At 35.5% G+C, this 17,320-nt stretch overlaps 2 protein-coding genes across 2 annotated transcripts; one reads left to right on the plus strand and one right to left on the minus strand.

Moving 5' to 3' along the window:
- The first annotated feature begins 4,694 nt into the window (after nt 1-4,694).
- Nucleotides 4,695-7,263, plus strand: LOC110914163 (TBC1 domain family member 2A). The gene is made up of 7 exons (XM_022158978.2): nt 4,695-5,428; nt 5,525-5,641; nt 6,104-6,282; nt 6,365-6,458; nt 6,544-6,621; nt 6,750-6,851; nt 6,940-7,263. Exons 1-7 carry the CDS (start codon nt 4,961-4,963, stop codon nt 7,072-7,074), a joined length of 1,173 nt encoding a protein of 390 aa, XP_022014670.1. The 5' UTR covers nt 4,695-4,960; the 3' UTR covers nt 7,075-7,263.
- Nucleotides 7,226-13,261, minus strand: LOC110914158 (protein ENHANCED DOWNY MILDEW 2). The gene is made up of 18 exons (XM_022158973.2): nt 12,730-13,261; nt 12,366-12,465; nt 12,091-12,150; nt 11,856-12,010; nt 11,664-11,763; nt 11,465-11,563; nt 11,110-11,363; nt 10,944-11,033; nt 10,435-10,866; nt 10,190-10,340; nt 9,999-10,100; nt 9,708-9,800; nt 9,056-9,097; nt 8,641-8,751; nt 8,486-8,557; nt 8,293-8,411; nt 8,138-8,201; nt 7,226-8,037 (listed from the first exon to the last, which is right to left on the minus strand). Exons 1-18 carry the CDS (start codon nt 13,137-13,139, stop codon nt 7,348-7,350), a joined length of 3,144 nt encoding a protein of 1,047 aa, XP_022014665.1. The 5' UTR covers nt 13,140-13,261; the 3' UTR covers nt 7,226-7,347.
- Nucleotides 13,262-17,320: the final 4,059 nt, after the last annotated feature.

Genomic DNA, 17,320 nt, shown 5'->3' on the forward strand with positions numbered 1-17,320 from the left:
TACGTAAAACGTAAAACGTTTTACGTAAAACGTAATTCGTAAAAAGTTTTACGTAAAACATAAAAATTTTAACGTAAAACGTAAAAACTTTTATGTAAAACGTAAAACGTAAAAAGTTTAAAATTTTTAACGTAAAACGTAAAAAGTGTACAAAAAGGGCGTGTTAAAAAAGTGCAAAAAAAAGGCGCGTTAAAACGGCGTGTAAAAAGCGTGTAAAAAATTTGGCGCGTTAAAAAACGTGGAAAAACGACGCGTTTAAAAAAACGGCGCATAAAAACGCGTAAAAAACGGCGCGTTAAAAAACTTCGGAAAAACGACGCGTAAAAAACGTGTAAAAAACGGCGCGTTAAAAAAACGCCGATTGAGAAAAACGACGCCTTAAAAAAACGGCGCGTTAAAAAACGGCGCGTAAAAAAAGACGCTTGAAAACGGCGCGTAAAAAACGGCGCGTCAAAAAAACGTAAAAAGTTTAACGTAAAACTTAAATAGTAAAAAGTATAAAAATCTTTTAAAAAAAATCTGAATTTAAAAATGTTTTTAATAAAGAAATTATGTTTAAAAAATAAAAGTAATAAAAAGTAATTAATGAATAGGAGAAAAAGACAATTAAATATAATATATATAAAAAGACAAAAAAAGTAATTTTACTTAAATACCCTTTTCAATTAAAATATTAAAGATATAATAAGACAAAAAATACTTTATATTATTTTTAAATACTTTTAATCTCATCCATCTATTATCTTGATCTAATGGCTAGAAAGTGGTTCGCGCAGTTCTTACAGCTGGAGGTGGTTTTCATTTTAGCGGTCCCATATATATATATATATATATATATATATATATATATATATAATGTAAGTATCTATAGAAAACCCACTTTAATTTAGAAAACCCGGGAAACTCAAAGCTCCCGATGTTTTTTTTTCTTGAAAAAATTTACACATGTTATATACATGTTTTTAAGAGTTTTGGGCAAAAAAAATCAAAAAAGCGCCGAGTAGATATTTTTAAAAAAAAATAAACAAGTTTTGGTGTAACACATGTTACAAATATGTCAGATGAATGTAACATGTGTTACACCAAAACTTGTTTATTTTTTTTTTTTTAAATATCTACTCGGCGCTTTTTTGATTTTTTTTTGCCCAAAACCCTTAAAAACATGTATATAACATGTGTACATTTTTTCAAGAAAAAAAAACATCGGGAGCTTTAAGTTTCCCGGGTTTTCTAAATTAAAGTGGGTTTTCTATACATCATTCCCCTATATATATATATATATATATATATATATATATATATATATATATATATATATATATATATATATATATATATATATATATATATATTCTAGCTTATACAACGTACATTCTATATGAAATTAAAAAGATTTGGGCCCCCGAATCGTTTGGGCCCCGTGCCGTCGCCCACTCCGCACCCCCTCAAAGACGGCCTTGGTGCTTTTTACTTTGTTACGTACGTTAAGCTCGTTATATTAACGTCACCAGACCTGGATAAACAAAAAAGTATGTCTCGGTCGTTGCGGTGTAAAGTTGTAAAATTAATTTAGACAAAAGCGTAAAGTCGTAAAAGTAATTTAGACGTTAATGTGGTTAGGCATAGATAAAAAGTATAATTATGTGTCGTGCGTTACTATGTAAAGTAGTAAAAATAATTTAAATATAACGAGGTGTCAAATTATTATGTAGAAAAGGTTGGTAGGTTAAACTTGTCAATTATCAAAAGTTAGAAGTGAATATGTAACTTACTCAAAGATGTGGGTTAATAGTGTTTCATGCCAAAAGTTTGAGGATGTGAAGTGAAAAACCAGACCTTTTAAAAAGAAGTAGAAGTCTAGGGTTAGAATTGTCATTTATGAAAGTTGTGGGAGTTTGTTTGATGATGGGAAGCCCCGCTAACCTTTCATTTTAAGAATATATACAATATAGATAATATTGTACTTGAACTAGCATTAAGCTCCCCGTATGGCGGTGGGGGCGTAAAACTTTGCCGAGTAGCATTAATGCCACATCACAACCAATGATCACCAACACCGAAAAACTTGTATAAAAAAGAAATAAACAACGAAAGAAAAATAGATGTAAAAACGTTGAACTACACACGTGAACATAAAACATAGAAAACAATAACTAAGTCGATTCGTGCTTGCAACGGGGACGTCAAATAGTTAAAGTGAAGGGTATTGATAAAAATTATTGATGCCTTATAAGAAGTGTTTGTTTAAAAAATAAAGTGTAAATTGTCAAAATCGTCCCTAAGGTTTGGGCATATTTGCATGTTTTATCCAAAATGATTTTTTTTCCATACAACTCTTCACTTTTTGGTTTTTTTTTTTTTTTTTTTTTTTGTCATTTTCATCCAACCATCTAACTTAGTTAAAAGTACCGTTTAATGAGGGGTTTGTTTGATATTTCACATTATAGAACATCATGAAAATCACCCCATGATCAAATTCCAAGGCGAAGTAGTTTGGAAATTTAGCTGGAAAAAAATGATTCATTAAAAAACCTGTAAAACCCTAAGATAAAAGAAATTCTGAGACCATCAATTGAACATACCATATACAATGTTGGGATTTAAATTGTCACTTTCGGCTCGAATACACCAATTATCGTCTTCTAAACCACTAGAATTTTGCTCCATTGTCGATCGATCAGGTTTTTGCTTCGTTGTTTGTGTTTCAATTGAACAATGAAACTAGGGTTTAACATTTGTAACCTTCTTTTAAACAAAATAATAAATGACACAAATATTTAGAAGCCAAAAGACAAAAATACCCCCACTTAGAAATGTGAAATTTCAAACAAACCTCTCATAAAACGGTACTTTTTAACCCGGTTAGACGTTTAGATAAAAATAACAAAAATTGCCAAAAGTGAAGGACTTTATGACACAGAAAAAGTCGTTTTAGATGAAACAGACAAACATGCAAGATCCTCAAAGACGATTTTGATAATTTACAATAAAAATAAAAGATATTAAAAAGTGAAGTTATAACGGTTATCTTTTAACATAGAGTAAACTGCCATTTTGGTCCCTGTGGTTTGGCCAGTTTTGCCACTTTAGTCCAAATCTCAAACTTATTACATCTGGGGCCCTGTGGTTTGCATTTTGTTGCCATTTTAGTCCAAAACTCAAAATGTCTGATTTTTTTACTAATTTACTGACCCTTTTTTGTCCTGTTGTGGAGGGGTATTTTGGTCATTTTGGAATTATTATTAACATTTTTAATTAAACAATAAACATTAATCAATAAACCCAATAAACCCATTTTGACTTCCTACATTAATCAATAAACCCAATAAACTCAGATCCATTTCCCCCAAATTCATCCACCAACAACCACCGTCAACACCGTCAACCAACAACCACCGTCAACACCGTCGCAACCAGCACCACCACCGCCTCCTCCCCCTTCGCAACACCGTCGCAACACCACCCTCTCTCTCTCTCTTTCTCAGTCTCTCTCTCCTGAACTCTTCTTATTCCAGCGATGGCGGATAACAACCACCGTCAACACCGTCGCAACCACCACCACCACACATCCACCCCCGGCCCGAGCCATGCGACCATCACCACCGCCACCTCCTCCCCCTTCTCACCACCACCGCCACCATAACCGTTCCCCAAAATCAACCAAACATCATCATCAAAACCCAGATCAAGAACAAGAACGAATTCAACCTAGAAAAACAAGAACGAATTCAACCCAAAATCATCAAATATCAAATATCATATTTGCAATAAAACCCAGAAAAACAAGAACGAATTCAACACTGTATACAAACAAAACCTAGAAAATCAAGAACATCATCAAAACCGGCAGATCTGACCATCTCTCACGACGCACCACCATCATCTCCGATCACCTTCTCCAACATCATCTCCGATCACTACCTCCATCAACACACCTTCACCACAACCTTTATTATTCACCATCCATCACCGTAAATCCATTGTCAGTACAACCTCCATCAACACACTCACCACAAAATCTGACTCTCTCTCATTCAGTTCCTGCGAAGACAAAGGCAGCGACGGTTGTTCCTCAGGCGGCGACGGTTGTTCCTCAGCGGCGACGAATGTTTTGTTGTTGTTCATCCTGGATCTGGATCGAGTTATTGAGAGAGAGAAGAGAGAGAATCAGATTTTGTTTAGAGAGAGAGATTCATCCTGGATCTGGATCGAGTTATTGAGAGAGAGAAGAGAGAGAGTCAGATTTTGTTTAGAGAGAGAGAGAATGCAGATACTTTATAGAGAGATGTGTTTTTTAGGTTATTTTTTTATTTCTTATAATAACTTATAAATAGATAAAGATTTAATTAATATTTAGTTAGAAAAAGACCAAAATGCCCCCAAGGAAAAGGACAAAAACCAAGGTTTTTTATTTTGAAATCTGACCTGATTTGAGTTTTGGACTAAAATGGCAACAAAATGCAAACCACAGGGCCCAGATGTAATAAGTTTGAGATTTGGACTAAAGTGGCAAAACTGGCCAAACCACAGGGACCAAAATGGCAGTTTACTCTTTAACATATGTCGAAATTTGTTTAGAAAGCGCCCGCCCGGCCTTGGCCAACTCTCCAAAACCAAAATAAAATATATTATTTTTCGATAAAAAAAATTCAAGAAATCTGTTTTGTTCGTAGTTTATGTTTGCCACTATCTAACGTTAGTCGTGTTTGTCCTTTGATGGTTTCAAATTCAAGTTTTCCTGAAACACCACCACCCATTTGGAGAAACGTTCAAAAAATTCGAATTTTATTCAACCCTTTCTCACCCACTCACCCTTTCAACTTTCTTCTTCATCTTTTCCATCGTCTTATATATATAAACAACAACCCATTTTGTTCTTGTTTATTCTTCTTCAGGAACCACTTTTTTTATAACCTTCAACGAACACCCATCCATCCATCTTCGATTTGGTCCTCAAAAGATGCACAGAAGCACGGATTTACCTTTCGAAATCCCTCTTTTGAGGCCCAGTATTCATGCCAGAAGGGCAAATATTGTTGTAAAGTTTCAAGATCCTTATGGGTTTATGGTTGAAGGTAATGTTGATGATGTTAACATATTGAATGATGTCAGGGAAAAGATGAGGGAAAGGGATAAGGTGTGGTGGGCTATGGAAGCAAGCAAAGGGGATAATTGGTATATGCAGGCGGTTTCGTCTTCGTCTACGGCTGCCGCGCTTAAATCGTCCCTGAGGTTTTCGTTTTTGGTCAATGCTATGGCTTTGAAGAAGCTAATTCGGAAGGGGATTCCTCCCGGTTTGAGGCCGAAAGTGTGGTTTTCGTTATCCGGGGCTGCCAAGAAGAAATCTACCGTGCCTGATAGCTATTATGATGATCTAACAAGTGCTGTTCAAGATAGGGTCACCCCTGCCACCAAGCAGATTGATCATGTGTGTGTTTTTTTTTTTTTTTTTTTTTTTTTTTTTGAATTTTTGTTAAGTTAGTTGAATTTTGAATTTGAATTGTGAGATTTGATGTTGATGCAGGACCTGCCGCGGACGTTCCCTGGTCATCCGTGGTTGGATACACCGGAGGGGCATGCGGCGGTGAGACGTGTTCTTGTTGGGTACTCTTTCCGCGATTCGGATGTTGGTTATTGTCAGGTTGGTTGGTTGGTTTATTGTGTCATAAAGTTCATTTAACAGGGATGGCAATTGACCAACTGCTGCTTAAATAGCTTGTCAAATTCAGCTCTTAAGTTAAATAGCCGGCCCGAGCTGGCTAGTTTAAATTTCGAGTCTAGATGAGCTCGCTCGTTTGGCTAGCTTAAGTTGAGTAGGCCATTTAACAAACCTAACTTCTATAATTAAAAAAAAACCCCCTCAATTACATCTTTTTTGGTATAGTTATTCAAGACTTATCCAAGCACACTTTAGCTTGTTAGAGGTCTCGAGCCTAACAGAGATTGCTCTTTTTAACTTCGAGCCCGAGCTAGAGCTGGTTTGACTCAACTTGCTCTCTAATCAGCCCAACCCAGTCTCATACTTATTGGGTTTGTAGGTCATCCCTACAATGATGAAGTTAGCTTTTTTTTCTTTTTAGACTTAATAGACTATTGTATACAGGGCCTAAATTACGTGGCAGCATTGTTGTTACTCGTGATGAAAACCGAAGAGGAAGCTTTCTGGATGTTAGCAGTCCTCCTAGAAAACGTATTGGTCAACGATTGTTACACCGACAATTTATCCGGCTGCCATGTTGACCAAAGGGTGTTTAAAGATTTGCTGACCAAGAAATGCCCAAGGTACATATTCTTGGTCCTACCATGTATGCATTATCATAGATTTTTCATTGCTTACGCAGTATATGATTTTCAAACATTGCAGGCTATCTGCTCATTTAGATGCTATTGGGTTTGATGTTTCGCTTGTAGCTACCGAGTGGTTTCTTTGCCTGTTTTCTAAAAGCTTACCTTCAGAGGTTAACGTTTGCTAATAATCGTTTTTGTCTCGTACCCACAACTTATGCTTTATCCATCTTTTATTAATCGTATGTACTTGTGCAGACAACTATGAGAGTGTGGGATGTTCTCTTTTACGAAGGGGCAAGTGTCTTGTTTTATGTAGCTTTGGCTGTTTTCAAGGTAATGATCATACGCTTGTCTTTGTATATTTAAATTAAGCCTGGTAAAACAAGTGGGTCGGGTAGCTAACAGGTCTAAACGGGTTCGGGTCAAATGGGTCATTTTAAAAGGTTATGTTGATGTTACAGATAAAGGAAGAAGAGTTGTTGATGACACATCATGTTGGGGATGCGATCAAGATAATACAGAATACCACCCATCATCAATTCGATCCTGATGACTTGTTGACAGTAAGTCAACGCCCTATACATAAAGTTATGTATGTATATACCTTCATTTCATTCTACTTGATTTGACCTTCATTTGTGATGACTGCAGGTTGCCTTTGAAAAAATTAGCTTTATGACAACCAATTTATCGAAGCAAAGGAAGAAGCAAGAAACGGTGGTAATGGCGGAACTTGATCAGAGATTAAGGCGACTAAACACAAGTAAATTAAGCGTCACTAGTTAATGTATGGTGATGTAAGGTTAGTACATGTGAAAACGTTGTCTTACGCTTTGCCGAGGGCTATCAAGCGCCCCGTGAGTCGTTTTTTGTGTTCCTAGGAGAGAATTGGGTGCTTCATTGAAGAAGAAAAAAAGTGTGTTCCAGAGGTTGATAGTGTGAAATGCTACTAAATTTCCAGTTTTTTAAATATTAGAAATCAGATATGAATATGTTTTCAGTCCTCTGATATAGTTCTAATTCATTCATACAAAATAAGCAGTTAAACCATGATAATTTCTAATTGTACCTATACCCATGAGGGGTGGTACCTGGTGGCCAAACGTCCTCTTGACTCGTAAATTCTGGTTGACCATAGTTGCTACTGCTACCAGGGTAACCATAGCTAGCATGCTGACTTGTATAATCTGGTTGACCATAGTGGCTAGAACTACCAGGGTAACCATAGTTAGCATAATGACCAGACTGAGGATACGGGTACCCAAACCCAACACCCGGCCCGTATGGATCACTTGTATTTGCATATTGTAGTGGGTCATAACTTGGATGCGGTCCAGGCTGGATGCACAGCGGGTTGAGTCTTACTGGTTCGGACCTGGAGTTGTTCGAGGAGGAATTTACTGGACTCGACAGATCCATGCTAGCCATGTCACTAAAAGTATGTGACGTCGTCATATACATGTTTTCACAGTTACGTTGAGTAGCATCAGGTTCTTTCAGGACCTCATCCAACATGGGTAGATCATTGAAACAGTCGAGGTTTTCTTCTATTAACTCATTGGAGACTACTCTTTCAGCTTCTTGATGTGGCACGGTTTGCCTTTGTTCAATGTGACCGTGTTTTTGGGCTACTTCTATGTGCTTTTCGGTCCAGTCGGCCCGACTCCAGAGTGAGAGCGGTGGCGGTTTGATATTCCAATCATCCAATGGCTGGTCTTGTTTGTCCACCGATCCAGGTAAGTAAAATGACTGAAAGGAGTCAAGGACCAAGAGGAAGTATATGAGCAAGACCATAAAACGTAATTAGTTAACTTCTTAGACATCAAAGTTACTAGAGTAGAAATAAAACCTTGCCAGACAACATGTCATGTTCCTCCCAGATTAAATCATATGGGGACCTTTTATAGTCAAGCCTGTAATAGCAACACAGAAAAGAGTGTATATAAATTAAATTGAAATTATATAACGTAAATACAAGCACACGAACAATTTATGTTATTATACCTTTTAGTTTCTTGAGGAACGATTAGAATAATGAGCTTTGGTTTGAACTTGAGAGCGTGATCTATAAATTTGTTCGCTAGAGATGCTTTGACTCCAAACGGAGGATTTAGTCCCATTACCTTTCAAGAAAGTAACTATTAGAATATAATTCGGACCTATTAAGAGCATAAACGCTAAGTTTCAAGGATCTTACCAGACGAGAACCATCAGGTAGTGCATCTACAGGAACGCTAAACCAATCTCTTTTTTCAAAGTTAAATGTGTTCTGAGCAGAAAGACAGAATCATATTTTATTATCTTGTAACGTTGTTATAGATTTTGTTAAAACTAATGGACAAGTTACTCTACCTTTGGGGTGATGAGGTCGTAGTTCTTGTATTTGCATTTCTTTCCCGTGCTGTCAAGCTTCTCTTTCATGAAGCAACTGAAATCATTCGACCCACAACAAAAATCCACTATCTGATAACAGAGGATGGGAGGTTTAGTTAATATGTAATATTTCAAATCGGTTATTAGGTGGGTTTTAGATTGTGTTTCAGTAACGGGCATCCCAGTGAGCAATAAGTTTTAACTACCAAAGACCATAAACGAGTATACTCGTGAACCCAATGGATGTTGTGTAACGGGTACTTGACGCGTATGCGACATGGTTTTATAATTGGGTATGGGACTGAGATTACCTAAACCCATCCCATACCCAGCCCATAGTCATGCCTACTTGTGCACCAACCACCTTAAAAAAGAAACAACAAAAGATTCTTACCGTATCACCGTCTTCCACATACCAATGGAGTCTATCAACTATCTGCACAATTAAAGTTGGTTATTGTCACCATAGAGCATGGATAATTTTCATAATCAAGTTGCTTAAAGGGGAGTAAGTGGGGTCCAGAAAATATCAAAGTAGATTATATGAAAAAAAAAAAAAAAAAAAAAAAAAAAAAAACCTTTCGGTCTAAAATGGATTATTGTGCTTTTGGCATGGGATGTTTACTTTACAAGGATTAATGGATTTAGATGGTGTCGATTCCTGCCTGATTATTCTATTGATTAGCTGGCTTAAGTACAGTGAAGTGAGATTAACAACTTAACTAACTTTCAAATGGTTAGTTAAGGTTGTTTAACCCATCATTTACAATGGCAGTCCTTTTACTATTAATTATGACTATTAAGTACTCATAATTGTATGACACTGTAACAATCCAACTTTCATCAATATTAATTTTGAGTAAAATCTCATTTTTGTCCCCTGAGGCTTGCTACTTTTGCGACTTTCCTCCATATGTGAAAAAACAATCACTTGGACGAAAGTCGCAAAAGTAGCCAAACCTCAGGGGACAAAAATGGCATTTTACTCATTAATTTTTGAATAATGTGTTTAAGGTAGCTTAACATGAGGAACACAAAGATCATACCTCTTTAAGCTTATCTACTTTTGTAAAATGTCGCCCAAAGGAAGTATAACGTGTTCCGACGAGAAAAGGGGCGAGAAAGACACTTAGCTTTTTCTGCACATCAACAAATAAACAGATCAAAATAAACCTTCTTCATGAATCATAAGAATCTTAAAATGGGCAGGGTATGTGAAACTTAAACCCTAAACTGTTTTGCACCTTAGAGAGACATTTCAAACAAAGATGTCACATGATGTGTTACAGACTTACAGTAGATGTAAATACTAACATAAAGGACATCTATCGCCATACCTTCCATCTGACGAGCTGATGAAGAACGTTTGGTTCACAAACAGCTTTTGCATCTTCGACACTGCCACCATCGTCCAGTTTCTTTAAGGCTGCTTTTACAGCCTGCGAAGGTAAAAATATACACACCTTGTGAGTTTAAACATATTTATAAGCTTTAGTGTTCTTATTGATTTGTCTGGTCGGTTTACTACCTTAACAGAAGCCTCCACCTTTCCCATGGTAATGGTCTTATCCAATCCATGCTGCGGGACGTATATTTTATGAGTGCATTTCATTTTCTTCTCTTTAATGAATTCTTCGGGATCAAATGAAGCTGTAGCATCTTCCATTAGTTTCAAAATCCTACACACCGAAATGTTACCACGACACGTGAATGGTAACAAAATAAACAAAAAAAAAATTACAACACAAGAATTAACAAAAAATTAAAAAGTACTTTGTTTTCATTTCAGCGTCTAATTTAGGAGGCGAATCCACATCCACTTCCATCTTTTTCACTGATTTAGAAGGTAACCGTTGTTCTCGGTGCATATCTTTGTTTGGTAACTTAATTCGTAAAATATTAGATGGTCGCTCCGAATTCGTACGAATGGGTTTGTTGTTCTCAAAGGAAGTTGTCGTTTTGTACGTAGTGGAAGATTTGCGTTTCTCCAATGTGGTGTCACCGTAAGTAACTGTCTTAAATTGCCTTTCGACAACTTTTGGCTTCCTTTCGGTTTCAACTACTCTAAAACTTCCTAAAGCATTGCTCCTTCTTTCCGACATCATCTCGGTTATTCTCCCTTCTTGATTCCTTTTCCGTACAAGTGAAGGGAAGAGAATGTGATCCCGTTTTGGTGTCCCGATACTTGGAATGATCGGGTGCTTCCTGGAAATGCATTAGTTAATACTTTGTATCATATGTGCATATTATTTAGATCATGCAGTATGAAGTATAAGACTTACCTGCAATACATCAAGATGCGTTTTGGCAAGAGATCATCCCATGCTCTTTGCTGGATAGTTCCATCCGCACTACCCTCGAAAGAAATTGTCCTGTAAAATATTATTAACCAGTTAATAAAAGATTCTTTGTTGAAGATACAAAGCTTAAAGGCAAAATCGTAATTACTTAGGTAAGCATTTCCGATGATATGCCTTTGGGCATCGCCTACAGACTGCAAATTGCAATTCATGGTCGTCTTTATTTTCACCTCCTTGACACCTATGGCACTTATGGATGGGACACGTGAACGATTTTCCTTCAGCTATTTGACTTTTAAGTTGACTAGCCAAGGCTCCATCGGCTTCAGATGGGTAGAGCAAATTTGCAACACATTCAGGATGATAAAAATGCCCGCAAGTTGCAGAAACACAAGGGAAGACCTAAAACCATATTTCAATAATAAGTCAATTATATTTGACAAACAAACAACATACGTGTAATATTTTATTAGTTTTTAGGTTGGCTATAAATATAACAGCACCTCAGCAGAAGAAGACTTATCAGAGGAACCCAACGATCCGCAAACAAAGCACTGATGTTTCTGGTGTTTACAGTTATCACAAAGATAAGTAGGGACTGCCTGCATACAGAATAATTCACAGATGATTATGCTTAAGCCAAGTGAACATGATAAAAATGAAAAATACAAATATATTACATATGGCTAGATAGGTTCATACCTCGTACTGAGCTGCATTTTCAAAGCCAAGGGACTCGCAACATGTGTCAAGTCCTGCATCTACGGTTGGATGGAAAGATCGCATGCATTTTCCTTCACAACTGCCATACGTGAAGAAGTTGTGTAAAGTAACTAATTAAGTGGTGTCTTACTTAACTAATTAAGTCACCATACAAAGGAATTAGAAACATACAGGAGAACATCACCGCCATTGTCGCAGAATGCACAAACAGAATCAAACAGTTCATCCGAGTCATCATCAATCTCATCATCCACGTCCACATCATCGTCCTCTTCCTCTTCCCCGTCAGGAACTATGAACTTAGACTTTTTTAATGTTTGATTATCCTTCAATGCAAAATGAAAGGAAAGATTTCTTCAATAGATACAATAACATGATAAAAATAAGCAAAATTATTGCTATTGACCTCACAAAGAGCTTCTCTTGTCACAGGATTCTCAACCTCCATTAGAAATGCTTTAAGATACTGTCAACAAATCAAGTAATAAATGCTTGACTATTAGTCATATTCTTCTATATATACTTCTAAACACAAGTTACCAAAACTATGTAACACAACAAGTCAATAACTAAGCAATAAATGGCTAAATGCAATGCCTCCTTCCAATTGACAATTAACATCTTTCTTATACTAACATGTTACAAATTTCGGAAACGAAACCTAATTTGCGAAGAACATACCTCTGATTTCGCCAAATCCTTGTCTCTAGCCACAGCAATCCGAATCAACGGCAAGTGAGTTGCTAGACACTTCTCCAGAGGCTCACGAAACTCACCCGAACTGCACGATCAACAAAAATAACTCAAAACAAGTTCAAAAACTAGAGATCAAAAACCGGATAAATCAAATCAACTCACTACAACTTAAACACTAATTAATACCTCAAACTTTTCATCAAATCACTAAATCAAATCAACTTACTACAACTTAACACTAATTAATATCTCAAAATTTTCATCAATATAACTACGATCAAACAAAATCAACTCAAAACAAGTTCAAAAACAACAAATCAACTTACTACAACTTAACATTAACAAATACCTCCAACTTTTCATCAAATGACTCAAAATCTCTTTCTGAACAGCCTGAGGGTTCCTCCTAACAAAATGAAGACAATCGGCAACAATCAACACACTCTTAACGTGACACTCGTAACTTTTCCTCGGTTTATGGAGGTTTATCCACGTTTTCCCCTTGGATAACACGCAAACGTGAGGCTGTGCGTAAGATAGCTCCAGTTTCCACCCGATTACTTCCTTGTAGACTGATTGCAGACCTCCGTCTATGTTTCCGTGCAAAAACGCAACCTGTAAGTCGCCGTTTTCGACGTCATGATCGCTCCAGTGAAGCGGTAAGAGTGAGAATGAGATGAGTGTGTTATGTGAGTTGACGAAGTGGTAGTTTGTTACGAAATCGGGAACGATTTCCCCTTCTTCGTCTGAAGACGCCATGAAGATATGAAAACCCTAGAAATGGTGTAATGGAAGTTGAAAGAGTGGAAGGAATGGAGGTGGTGGGAAGAGGATGCAGTAACACAGGGGGAACGTGTTTACGTGGTACAACAGATTTTTCTGTTTTTGTTTTTTCTGTGTGAAAGAAACTGTGTTTGAAAATAATATAATATTATTATAATAGTAATGAACAGCTATTTACCTTCTTGCATTATCTCTTTATATGGTTATTTTGGTGTAAAGTAATTTGGGGTATTTACTTTTACTTTTTTCCTCTATAGGTAAGGACTTCAGAACGAAGGCTGCAATCTAGAGTGGTGTGGATTAGGGTGTTTAGTAAAGATTAGAAATTTCTCGTATTATTTAAATTTAAACTGAAACAAGTCGGTTGATTTAAGATCTTTTGATTTTCGATTAGTTAGTTTAACAATTTGATCCAGTTTAAAATTTGACGTTGGTCGTGCAAACCATACGGGTCATTTAGTTTTTACTATTTGTATTTATTTCCATCTGCGTTAATGTAAAAACCATATATATCTCCTCAAGTGGAAGTTGGGTAGAAAGTCTAAGTTTCCTAGAAAGTCTATAAAGCAGTAGGGAGGTGACATGTGAGTTTTAGTTTTTTTATTCAAAAGGGCATGATGGTAATTTGATTATTAATTTAATTTTGGAATATTATATATCCTAAACTAACTATCCAAATATTTACTGAAATGTATATCTCTTTGACAATTTCAAATCATTACGATTTCAAAAGGGCAGTTACTTTAAATTACGAAGTTCAAATCATTAACAATTTCTTCACGTTGTGTTTTATCAGTTACTGGGTTCATCACAATGTATTTTATTAGTTACTGGTTGATATGATTTTTGACATTCTTGATGTTGTGTTTTATCAGTTACTGGTTCACGTTGCGTATTATCAGTTACTAGTTTCATCACAATGTGTTTTATCAGTTACTGGTTTCAGTTACTGTTTCATCGCAATGTGTTCTATCATTTACTGGTTGATGTGATTTTGACATTCTTGATGTTGTGTTTTATCAGTTACTGGTTTCATCACGATGTGTTTTAGCAGGAACTGGTTTCAGTTACTGTTTCATCACAATGTGTTTTATCAGTTACTGGTTGATATGATTTTTGACATTCTTGATGTTATGTTTTATCAATTACCGGTTTCATCACAGTGTGTTATACTAGTTATGATTTATGAATGACATGTTCTTTTGTATTTTATCTACTGTTTCATCACAATGTGTTTTATCAGTTATTGGTTGATGTGATTTTGGCATTCTTGATGTCGTGTTTTATTAGTTACTGGTTTCATCATAATGTGTTTTATCAGTTACTGGTTCCAGTTACTATTTCATCACAATGTGTTTTATCAGTTACTGGTTAATATGATTTTGGCATTCTTAATGTTGTGTTTTATCAGTTACTGGTTCACGTTGTGTTTTATCAGTTGGCATTCTTGATGTTGTGTTTTAGCAGTCAGTCACTAGTTCGTCACATTGTGTTTTATCGCTAAAATACACTACTATGAACACATCTAGATCTGATTTATCGTTGTTTTTGTATGATTTGGTGCTTCCAAATGTGAGGGATTGGAGAGAGAAAAAAAATTACGACATTTTTGGAGGTGGTTTTATGATTGGTAGTTATTTCCTTATTTAAAACAACTTAAATGACATGTTTACCTTCAATCAATTAAATTAGCCTATTTTAAAGACATGTATATTACCAAAATGCCACCAAAATGATCTCAGCCATTAAACACACTAATCTGATGGCCCATATCGCTTCCTACAATTTATAGGAAAAACACACTTTTCGCAGGATCGCCACTCATATCTCCTATACTAAAACAAAATAACTTTGCTACCTCACTTGATGATGTGAGATTGCTACTTATTCAGAGAAATGTGAATTGAGCGGCAAATCATTTCCCTCATTCCACAGCCACTTTGTTAAACCACCAATTATGTTCTTCAATATGGAAACCCAATCAATTCTCAATCAGTTGAAATCTTCTCCAAAATTATGAATACATTTCCGCTATTATCGGTTGATTTGAGATTTTTTGAATTACGGTTAGTTTGTTTAACGGTTTGATTCAGTTTAAAATTTGAAATTGGTCATGCAAACCATAGTAGCCATTTAGTTTTTACTATTTGTATTTATTTCCATCAGCGGAAATGTAAAAACTATATATTACTTTATTTGAATAAAAAATGTAACATCCTAGAGCTTCCGTGTATTAATCGTGTGCATGGATCGCTACAATGCGTTTGCAAGTGCCAGTGATACGAGTGTGTTAGCATTGGGTGTGCCTGTAACACCATATGTATGTAGTTTTGTTAATTCCATACACGTCGTGTTTTCAGAAGCGATTTTGTATTGGACTAATATTCTAATTTGCAAAAGTATTTGTAAGAGTCGAAGCCTTTGAGAAAGATATGATCATTTCGGAGCTCCGGGTAGTGTAAGTCTAGCATGAGCTCCAGTTTGGTGTATGTCGGTCAGAGATTAAGCCCCGGAGAGAGATATGAATGCTCTGGTAGAAGTGCAAGTCGGGAACCCAACTTCAAATGGACAATGTACAACAAGAACTTTTAAAGTGGGTGATGACATATTTTATTTTATTCGATGATATATAGTTATCTTTTATCAATATCTATATTCTTTTGTTAAATACTTTTATAGTTAGACATCTCTAAACAATATAAAGAAATGTCTCATAACTGTGTATTCCTTAAAACACTATTAGAAAGCTAAATTGATAAATATTGAATTGAATTGATTAAAGTAATAAATTAACATGTAAATATTGTGATACATGGTAGGGATAGTGTACATTACTCCAGAAGTGTGAGAAGTGTATTATAACACTATATATAACATTATATAATATCATATAAACACCGTATAACACTATGTAATACCATATAACACTATGTAACATTATATAGTATTATAACACTATATATAACACTATATAATACCATATAAACACCATATAACACTATGTAACACCATATAACACTATGTAATACTATATAACAAATATAACAGTATACATCTATTATAGACATGCTATCAGACAAAATATAGTGTTATATTTATTATATAATTTTATATAGTGTTACATAGTGTTATATGGTGTTACACAGTGTTATACGGTGTTTATATGGTATTATATAGTGTTATAATACACTTCTCATACTTCTGGATTAATGTACAGGATCCTCTACCTTGTGATACAATATTAAAGTTAGATATTTTCTTAAAGTTAAATCAATGAATTGAGGAATCAACATGTATTGTATAAGGGAAGGCCGGGTGAAGAACTTTTTCTCCGTAATGAATGTTTTCCACGAGTGATACAATCCAACAAACCACCGCCACCATGCCATCTTAACGCATGAAAAACAATTTCGGTGAAAAAATTCACACGTGATAAATGGAAGGATGTGAGGGGGTGTGAGGGTTTATTGCTGGGTGTTGTGAGTGATGACTATTGCCACTAAAAAAGGTTGTGAGTGATGCGGAATAATGGTTGATGACATGGCGGAACTTGATTGGATGTTGTGAGTGATGAAATTTTTGCAAGTGATAATCACCCCTCCCCGCTAAAAAAGTAAAAGTTAATGTACTAAAAAATACGTTATCTTTTACTTTTTTTCACTAAAATAGACATTTCACCGGTCAAATACACCAAAAGGTGCAACTAAAAGTAAAACTATAAACACAAACAAAATTGTTTTATTTGTATTTTGTTTTTACTTTTAATTTTGTTTATCTTTACATTTACATCCGTTTAGCTTTTCTATTTTAATTATTAATTAATATGTTTCTACCAATTTAAAAGTTTAAGAGCATCAATAATAGAGGTATTTTTTGGTGTTTTTAAGAAAAGAGGGTGTGATATGAAGGAGAGAGGGTGTGAGGTGGAGGAGAGATAGTGTAGTGGTGTATGTGAGAAAAAATGAGAAAAAATGAAGGGAAGAAAGGTATGTGAGTGTGATGTAGGAGAGAGGAGAGAGGAGAGGGAAGATAAATATTTGATGGGTATTTTGTTTGTGAGATGGCAAGAGAAAGAAATTTATAGACAAGTGTCATGTGACACCTTAAAAACATCTCCTAAATATTGCTTATTTTGGGATGCTCTAAGGTCCGTAACT

Source organism: Helianthus annuus, chromosome 3, assembly GCF_002127325.2.
Source record: "Helianthus annuus cultivar XRQ/B chromosome 3, HanXRQr2.0-SUNRISE, whole genome shotgun sequence".
In the NCBI taxonomy this organism is placed as follows: Eukaryota; Viridiplantae; Streptophyta; class Magnoliopsida; order Asterales; family Asteraceae; genus Helianthus; species Helianthus annuus.